General features: G+C 32.8%; 1 protein-coding gene across 3 annotated transcripts in view; it reads left to right on the plus strand.

The window, feature by feature from the left end:
• Nucleotides 1–10,415, plus strand: part of LOC121382992 (histone-lysine N-methyltransferase NSD2-like) — a 35,538-nt gene extending 25,123 nt beyond the window's left edge. For all 3 annotated transcript variants that reach the window (XM_041512711.1, XM_041512713.1, XM_041512712.1), the window contains exons 18-19: nucleotides 248–446; nucleotides 1,270–10,415. In XM_041512711.1, coding sequence (XP_041368645.1) covers nucleotides 248–446; nucleotides 1,270–1,973 — 903 coding nt within the window. In that variant the 3' untranslated portion in view covers nucleotides 1,974–10,415. The remainder of the gene's footprint in view (nucleotides 1–247; nucleotides 447–1,269) is intronic.
• Nucleotides 10,416–10,573: the final 158 nt, after the last annotated feature.

A 10,573-nucleotide genomic window follows, 5' to 3' on the forward strand; every position in this document is an offset into this window, starting at 1 on the left:
TTAACAAATACTAAACTGATAACAACAATGAACATTTAATTAGAATTGAACATTCTGATGAGATGTCATTGAAAATCATCATTCTGCTAAAACAAATTCAGATAGCAATGTATTGTACCAGGAATAACATTTTCTTTTCCGTAAATATGCAGATTAACATGTAACACTGAAAAATTATAAAATACAACATAAAAATGCTATTTGTGAAAGTTTAATTAAATTAAGTGTTATTTTATATTTCTGTCAGACTGCTGCAGCTGTAGCTACGGAAAAGAAAAGCAAAGAAGCTAAAAAGAAGAAGAAGAAAAAGAAGATTGAAGTGAAGAAAGAGCATGAGGATGATTGTTTCCGGTGTGGGGAGGGTGGAGAACTGGTCATGTGTGATCACAACAGCTGTCCTAAAGTCTACCATCTACAGTGTCTTAAACTAACTAAACCACCACCCGGTATGTAACTATTATACTTTAAAAACAACAAAACCTCATAGTGATGTTTTAATGATCAACTACAATTAAAAAATGGTTGGTCAACCCTGCAATTAAGAAAATGTCCACAACAAAAAACACATGTCGTTGAAAAAAAAAACGGAATATAGTCCAAGGCAAAAAAGTGTTTTGGAGAATTAAAACACCACGGCATTGCCAAGGGCAACTGCAGGTATTGGTGGTTGAGTTTTACCAGTGTGATAATCAATTATAGAAGGTCGTATTCGATTGTCGCCCAAAATGTTAACTGTAATTATTCCTACAGTTTAAATTAGGAAATTCATGTAAATGTCCTGGGGTTTGGATTTGTTTTCATGTGTACATAAAGATAAAATTGGCGAAGTGTAGGATCTAATCCTATGACCATGACAGTTTGGGGCATGGTCCTAGTAATTCAAATCATCCTTAAGTTTACATAATTCTAACCAGTTGTATAATCAAAAGTTGATTGGTGCAACCGATTATAATTGATGATAAAATTTCAATGGATTCCCAACACTTCTATTATGTTTGTAAAAAAGGTGAATATTGAAAATGTGAGCAGTTGACATTTCAATATACAGTGAAACCTCTCAAAACCAGACCCTCTGTAAATCAGAATTTCCTGAAAACCGAAAATGTTCCATAGTCCCTTTTTAAATATCGCCAGATACCTCTATAAACCAGACATTTTACTTGGTCTGGTGGGTGTTCTGCTTAGAGAGGTTTCACTGTATAAAATCCTCAGTTTGTAAAATCATTAATACGAATTTAGCAACATTTTTTTTTTTTTTTTTTTTTATAGGAAAATGGCTATGTCCCTGGCATCATTGTGATGAGTGTGGCAAGCAGAGTAAAAAGATGTGCACCCAGTGTCCGAACTCATTCTGTCCTGCGCACATAAAGGACAACATATTCAATGTGGATGGCATTCTCGTCTGTTCTGACCACGACAGTTTTCTCGAAGGAAAAACACTTGATCCCGTGGAGGTGTCTTCGGATGGAGCCAGTGAATGCAATACTGACACAAACGATGGAAAATCGTGTGACACCTTTCCCGACAGCAAATCAGAGTTTGATCACAAACCTGTAATACCAAAGCAAGAGAAAAAACCATCAATTCTAGACGCGGACAAAAAACCTGAAGACTCTAAAACTGCCAATATTCCTGGTCCTTTGAAAAAACGGCCTGTTCCAAGCGCAGCATTACGACTGGAGACCCAACCAGAGAAAAAGAAAGGAACTGTGGTTAATTCGGAGAGGAAAGCCAACATTAAATCGCGACCACCACCTGAACTTGGCAAGCCAGCCAGCGGTTCGGCAGGTGTCGATGCCAAGGATTCGACGACCACAACCGGAGCGAGGGGAAAAGTTCAGAAGTCTGGAGGCCGAAGTGGTCGTTCGGGATCAAAGGGAGGCGATCCTCTCACAGTTGTGGCGCCATTGTTTGATGACAGCGACGAAGATGATGGATTTCAAGACCTCGTTATTGACATTCCCACATTTTGATATTGGTTGCTGGATTTGTTTTAAGACAATTAGTATTGTTCTCTTGTTTTGGTAGCATTTTGAATGCTCCCAACACGGATCTGATTTTTGTGTTTTACCCTTTTAAATACAAATTGGGAAATGGTTGGTTGTTTTACAAACAATGGGGAAATTCTTATGTGGAGGATGAAAATTTAGTTACGTATAGAAACGAACAATGAAGAACAGTTACAGCGTTAAAATGACTTAATCATTTTTCGTCAGGTGAAGAAAAAAAGCAGCTTCACATGTTAATCTGATGAAGAGGGTTTTTTTCCATATATCATACACTTGTTAATAATTACAAGATCAACCCTTTTTAACCGAATATTAAACAAATGTACATACTTGATTACATATATTTACAAATCATTTGATCAATAACATGTTTGACAATGTATATAAACTATTAACTCGCTGGTATATCTTTAGACATCAGTTTCATCCAGATATATACAGATTGGTCAGCATTGTATTGGATTGTATATAATAAAAAGTGGGATGTCCCCAGTTTTGGTTCTCCCAGTATGGATTTCTCAGGAAGTGCGTGCAAATGACTTTTTGTTCAGTAATATTGGGACCATCTGTAACAACATGTATTTTTACCACATATAGATGATTGAATGTTCGTCCATCAAATTTCATTTAAATCCAGAGAGAATTGTTGAAAGAAAGCATTTAATGTTTAGAGCTATTCATTTAGTCTCCTAATAAATGAAAAGGTCAAAGGTTAAGAGATCAGAAACCGGGAAAGGCTATAATACTTTGAATTGATTATATCAATATCTATTATCATTTGATGTAGGCTTGTTTTCACAATTAAAGTCTGTTCGAAAGAAATACAACAGTAATAATGGATAAAGCAATAAGCAAAAAAAAATTAGTTGGGTTTGTTTCACAATACCACTTGAGTATATAGATTTATAATTCATCGGCTAATGGATGTTAAATATTTGGTAATTCTAACAATAATAGTCTTAAAGAAAAACCCATACATCTTTTTTCTGCCAGTAGCAAGGATGTTTTTGCATTTACTTTCCTACAGACATCACAACACATATCACAGCCTTTTGTCTTTTTTTTTTTGTCTTTTTTTTCCCCCTATTATTTACTGTGCTAGTGTTGTCCAGTTTTGAATAATGAGGTTAGCCAACTTAGACGTTTATTTACCAAATAAGTTTTAATAAACCTGATGTGATTGTGCAACTTGCTTTTCGGTGAATTCTTTTTATAAATTTTCCAAATTTAATTCCAATAAATTTATATATCTGTCGAACTTGCTTTTGTGATCAACCCCTCTTTGATATATAGATCAGGTTAAAATAATGACCAATTTATTTTACAGCTAATTTCTACTTGTCAGTATGGTTTTATTCTAATCACACACACCCACAATCTAGATTACATTAAATTCAGTTGGTTGGCTTGAAACTGTCCCATATCATTAAAGTGATAGAAAGACTTTATATATAGTGTATCGTAACATAATTTTTAAGTGACACTGGCGAAAACTCAGTTGGGGGGGTTGAACGGAAGCAAGGTGGCAGAGTTATCTTCACACTGAAAAGATGGAAACTTGGCATTATTGAGAGACAAGTCGATAGAAACTAACTTCAGTGATCATTACAGATATGTTGATCTTCAAACTTCACCAAGCATGACGACATACTGAATCATTACAGATATGTTGATCTGCAAACTTCACCCAGCATGACGGCATACTGAATCATTACAAATATGTTCATCTTCAAACTTCAACAAGCATGACGGCATACTGAATCATTAGATATGTTCATCTTCAAACTTCACCGAGCATGACGGCATACTGAATCATTACAGATATGTTCATCTTCAAACTTCAACGAGCATGACGGCATACTGAATCATTACAGATATGTTCATCTTCAAACTTCACCGAGCATGACGGCATACTGAATCATTACAGATATGTTCATCTTCAAACTTCAACGAGCATGACGGCATACTGAATCATTACAGATATGTTCATCTTCAAACTTCACCGAGCATGACGGCATACTGAATTCAACTTTATGGAATTGTCAGAATACAGATCAAAAAAAAAAAAAATGAGCCAGAAACTGATGCATAAACTATTTTATCATACAATTTTGATCTTTCTTGTAAATTACTTGCATCATGTTTTGAGAGGGTTTTTTTTCATAAACACCTCTCTTGGTTGACAAGCCTAACACCCTGTTAATGTGAGACCTTCGTCTGTTATATTTGTCTCGCCATTATGAAGATATAGGTATTACTTTTCCAAGGACAAAGTTAACTTTGTGTTTAACTCGGCATTAAAGTTTTGCTATTTAGCTATATTCCTCCACCCAAGTCCTACATCAGTGCAACTTAGTTTATACCTACATTTATGAATTTTCATTTCTGTGCATGTTTAAAACTAAAATTGATAATAAATTTATTACTATGAATCATAAAATATTAGTAATTGTAAAATTTAGTGAATTCAAATACGTGACATATTAGCAACATAAAATTTTAGTGAGGTTTAATTAAATAATAAACTCAGTTAAGATCAGCTAAAATAATGTTTTTGACCAATTTTGACTGCATCTAACAGCCAACTTAAATTTAGAAGATTGGAGTAATCTGCATGCTAACTAAATATTGTTTGCTTTCCCTTGGGTTTAATCCATAGTATGTAACCATTGTGGGTTTAGTTAATCACAATTTGTTTTTCTTTCTTCAGAATAGTCTGGTGCATCATGAAATATTGTATAGCCTCGCTAAATTCACTAAGTTTTATGCTCTCTACATTTCTTGATTTACAGTTCGGGTTTTTTGTTGTTTTTTTAAACGTGCATTAAGATTAACATCTATGGATGCAACTATCAGGGACACCAAATATGTTTAATTTCATGACATTCTTCTGTCTGGTCGTGACAAAATCAGGAGGTATTGAATTTAATTTTACTTTTTCAGCAGTGACTGCAACATAGTAATTTCTTATAGCTCCCTACTTGGTATATCCAAGATTATGATGTGTATTGACCTGTCTAATGGAAAATAGCGTGAGTGCCCCATGCTGCTGATGGGAAGAAATAATTTATTGTGGATGTGGGTTTCTTCTCTAAACAAAATTTAACATTTTTGGTACTCAATTGCTGCTGATTCATCAATGTAATGTAGAATCCTTCCCATCTTGACATGTATTGAGTCCCATTTTATTTCTTAATTGTGTTAATTTCAACTGCTGTAAAACAGGTGTTATTGGCATGTGTGTAATTTTCATAATTGTAATTCTATAGCAAAAATTACACAGTGGGAATAATTACTAAACAAAATCCATTTTTAAAAAATACAACAAACACAAGACATGTAATATACATATATCACAAATTTGAAGAACATGAGTAAGCATCACGATCAACAGTTGGCAGAGTAAATGAAGAACGAGTTTGGCACACATTTAGAAGTTAATACTTTGTCTCATTTTCAACTGATTTAATGAAAATGAGGGTCACTAATTGTATGTTACTTGTAAACTTTCAAGGCTTTTAAGAATTTATGTACATAACTGGAATTTTAAACATTAAAACAAGATTACTAGTACAAGTGTTGGTCTTTATTTCACACGTAGAAGAGCTGATTAAACTATATACATGATTACATTCATTCATTGCAGTCTTGTCATGTTGGGGTGGTGTTAAAAATTCATTCTTTGCACACTTGCTGCTGTGTGACTGCCCATGAACAAAACGTGGTTGTACCACCTCTTTAAGTTAGAAGTTGAGTCATCCTGAAAAGATTGCTTTAATATTGAGTATTTTTCTGGATTTAAAAGTATGTATCAGAATATAGGTTTATTCATGTAATAAAAATAATTTGGTGACTGCAAAAATTATAATTGGCAAGTTTGCTGTAATTAACAAATCACAGAAATTTACTCCTGTGAATAATATCTCTTCTGGGTTTTTTTTTTTTTACAGTAATTGGAAAATACTTTTATACAAAAAGAAACTAGTAGACTGATTTAGCTTGTCGTTGTTTATAGCAAATTAGTTGTATTCAATAGTTCGATGTGTCATTTTTATTAAGTTTTTGTTTTGTATGAATACAGTTTCAGTGGAAACTGAGAAAGTCTGGTGTAATAGTCACTTAAAGTGCGATAAGTGACATATCCATACTTAGTGTGAAAGTTAAAAGTTATGATATATTATTGGATATTCTGTTTTGTTATATCCTTTAAGTGAGATTTCATAATGGTGTAGGGCCTAGGTATCTTGTGATAGATTAACAAGCCCTTTTAATACAAAAGTATCTAAATGACAGAATTCTAGAATCAATTCCGGTCATTTAAGTGGGGCAGGGTTTGTTTTGTTTTTCAATTTTTGACTACATGAATGTTGTGTTGGTGTCCAAAATATGTTTAAAAGATTTCATAGAAACTTTGTGATGTGATATCATGGATAAGACAATTTACTTTTATGAGCAAAATTTAAAAATAGTAAATTGGCTTTCAGTTTTTTGTTTTACTAGATAAAGAATGCTGTTGACAGTCCCTTTAGAATTCTTAGGCTAATAGTAATAAATGTCTCCCTGCTTTTGAGATCAAATCTGGATGTATCCTTTCAGAAGTTTTTCTTGCCCACTGGACTGAATGAAACTTTGATAAATCTGACAATTTCTACATATGCCATTATTTGACAACTTTTCATTGGAGAGGACTCAGTTTATATACAAAGTTGCTGATTCATGTATTTCTATTTTTATATAAAAAAAAAGTGTTAATGAACATTTTTAACTTTATGGTGAAGTTAATTTTTAATTTGTCTTTGTACAATTGGGGACAGTATGGTTAAATGAGTTTGTAAGCATAGTGAAACATTGCTTTTACTTTTGTAATTAAGTGGGCAAAAAAAAATGTCTCCATTGTGAGGTATAGATATGACAATTTCAACTCAAAATGTCAGAACAAAACATCCCATGGTTTGGAATTGCCTTACTTGTACCTCAAAACTGATGGTCTATTATTATGAGGCATTATTTTAATATCAATATTACTTTATGGATTAAAAATAAATAAATCCGTGCATGTTTTTCTTTGAAGGTAATTGGGCTTGCTGTTAAATTTAACAATCACCATGTCATTGTTCCTTCAGTAATATGTTCCCAAAAAATGTTTTTCTTTTTGTGCTTTGTGTGGCTATAGCTGCATGTATATTTTTCAGAACACTACTTCCTCTTGTTTTGTATGTACATGTATATATGTGTATATTATTTTCTTTAATGTAGCATGTTATGAATGTTGACAAATACCAGGGTTTTAAATAAATATGTAAAGGGTATACATGTGTGTAAAATGTTAACAGTTTTGCTTATTTCTGTGGTATAAACATGTGTATGTTAAAATGTCGGTGCACATCAGCCTCATAGTTTGGAGACTGACACAGTAAATATGCAAAAGTAATTTTTTGTTGAATATAAATCATGTTTTCATTTGTTAGAAAATTAAAATGGATAGTTGGATTGCAAGTAGAATTATCCCCTGTATATCCAAAGATGTATATGACTGACAATTAAACATCTCAATTGAACAAACTTAAAATATTCTTGGAAGGCTCAGGCCCTAGTATAAAATACTGTTCTTGAACTGACATAGTCCTCAACTCTTGCTTTTCAAATTAGCTTTATTGGAAGTCACTGCAGAAAAAGAAAAAAAATCTCAATGTTTTGCATTGGAGTCTGAACTGAATGGTTTCACATTATTAATATTGAACTAGCATGGCAAACGGATCGTTAAATTGCCCATTCCATTGACCCTATAATGAATGAATGTTTAACAACCCCTCCCCGGTATGAAAAATACATCATCTATTGGATGTCATTGTCACCTGGCTACATATTCGTAAATTAATGTGCTTCTGTCTGTCAGATGGTGCATATAAAATATACAATTGAGCCTACTAATGAAAATATATAGTGGATCACCTCTCTAAGACTATATGTCAAAATTAACAAATGTTTGACATCCATTAGCAGATGATTACTAAATCGATGTGTTCTAGTTGTGTTGTTAAAAAAAAAAAAACCTTTTAGCTTCATAAATGTACTTAAGTCAACATGATACATATGTACATACTAATAGTATGTTTATGAAAATGGAGCCAGGAGTCTTTGCCATAGAATCCTCTAGTATAGAGAATGCCTGGTTCTGCTTTCTTTGTTGGGGAAAACCGTTTAATTCAATAAACTCCATATTATTCAGCAGTACAGTAAATAGTTCTATTTAATAAAACAAAACATTTATTGCTATCATTTATGATATTGGGGGAAAAAAATGATATTAACTGCTGTGGAATAAAATTAAGTCGGTTGCTGATAAATCTGATTAATATTTAGCTGCAAAAGCTACAACAATTCTTGTTTATGTATATATATTTTAATACAAACATATTTGAGAAAGGAATTTTATTTGTTTTGGGTTTTCTCTTTGTTTCTTTCTTCTTTTTTATTTGGTGGGGGTGGGGAGAGAGACATTTTGTTTTGTACAGATTATGCATGCTTCAGACAATGAATCGTAGAAATCATTTGATACTAATCTATTTTTCATGCTTGAACGTTTATGCCAGATAAAACAAATGTGTTTTTAGTACTGGTGATTGAAATTCATCTGCTTTATACAGATGAATGTAACATTTAACACATTGCTTCTTTGCCATACTACAGTATTGAGTGTGTTGCCTACAATGATTTGTATATTTTGTTTTTACTTAACATCATACCATAATTTTGGCTAAAATGTTGGGGCCAAAATGTGTTGCATATTTTTTAAAAAAGAAGAAAAAAAACTTCTGTATTGTGCTTTTGCCCAGTGGCAGAAATCTTGAAAAATATTTTTTAAATACTTTGAAAATTCCTTTTAAAGTCCTCGAGTTCCACTCGTGGGTTTTGTTTGGGGGGGTAATCTGTGAAAAATAGTAAAATTGTTTTCAGTGAAAGCCTTTTGGGTGAGGAAAAACTGGTATTTAGAGACTTGATGGCTTTATTTTTTACCATCTTAAGATCCTGAATCTTATTGAAATTGGTCGACAAAATTGGAAGATTGTAGCTCTACATTTTTAAAGAACATTTAATACTTGCCAGGGTGGCAAATTCTTCTCTTTCCATTCTCCTTAAATTGTACGATTATAGTTTATAAATGTACCAGTGAAAATATGCGAACTGTTAATTTTCAATACTGATAACAAGCTATTGGGACCGATTCTTCATTCTAGTATCAATGCTCCAAGTTGTCACTGGTTTTCATGCATTGCCATTAGTAGCCAAAATAGCCAAAGGCTTTAAAGCTTGCATTATTATTGTGAAAATATTGCAAGACATTCACAAGTTGATTGCCATGAATTATTTCTAGAAAATAATTTACATCAGTCCAAAACACTTCAAAACAATGTCTTAACATGGCTAGTAGCAAAGATAACATGTATTTTGACAGCTGGGTCTGTGACTTGCATCTCATCAATACTTAATGGCATTCCCATCTTTAGATATATTGTCTTTAAACTGGGGGGTGGGATGTAGCCTAGTGGTAATGCCATTTGCATATTGATGCATGATTCCATTGATGGCTCATTGGGCTATTTTTTGTTCCAGTGCTCCACAACAGGTTCATGTATATCAACGGTCATGGTATGTGCTAACCTGTCTGGGATGGTACATATAAATTGCTACTAATGGGAAAACAACAATTATCAGAATTCCATATTGATTAATATATACCTTTCCTGTTATTAAAAAGAAAAAGAAAAAAAAAGTTAAGTTTCGCTCGATTCCTGGTCAGTCAAGGATTGGTTCTGTTGGTGGCCCACTGGACTGGTATATGAAAGGTCATGGTATGTGCTATCCTGTTTGGGATGCTTCATATAAAAGATCTCTTGCTATACCTTTGTTTATTAAAAGAAAAAGTAAGGTTTGAACACTGTGCCAGCACAGATGCAGTGCACTTTGTCACGTTTGATTCATTGCGTTTTTTTCTTTTACTAGTCCCATTCTCGCCACTTACAGACTCAGTTTTGGTGTGTTTTGAACATTTGTTTTACAAGCATGGGCCGTATGCAGTTGATGAGGCTTACAAACTAGTGTTTAAGATTTTTCAGTTTTACACATAAGCATGTCATTTTCGTTAAAAGTTAACTTTAATTTACAGAGTATTTTAAAATTTATGCAAAACCAAATTACTTCCGATTGTGTTTGCATTTAGTGGCTGGTTTTACTGTTAACACTTTTATGCCATTTTAGCAATGAATTTCAAGTGCTTGTTAAAAACATTTTCACAAGTACTTTTTGTTTTTTTTGTGTAAATTCTTTGTAAATATCACATTGAGAGGTAGATCATGTACTTTTATGGACCTGTTCAAAAGCTAATAAAACAATAGTTTAATTACAGTTTGCTTCAGTCTTCACTTTTTTTTATATAAAATCTCCACATACCGGTACTTGTGTCGCAGTGGTTGTTCGTTCACATTCGTTTCTAAAAATATGTTCAAACAATCTGAATGATAAACAAAAAATTATAGATAGATAAGGTGGGGAATTGAAAAAGA

Source organism: Gigantopelta aegis, chromosome 10, assembly GCF_016097555.1.
Source record: "Gigantopelta aegis isolate Gae_Host chromosome 10, Gae_host_genome, whole genome shotgun sequence".
NCBI lineage: Eukaryota > Metazoa > Mollusca > Gastropoda > Neomphalida > Peltospiridae > Gigantopelta > Gigantopelta aegis.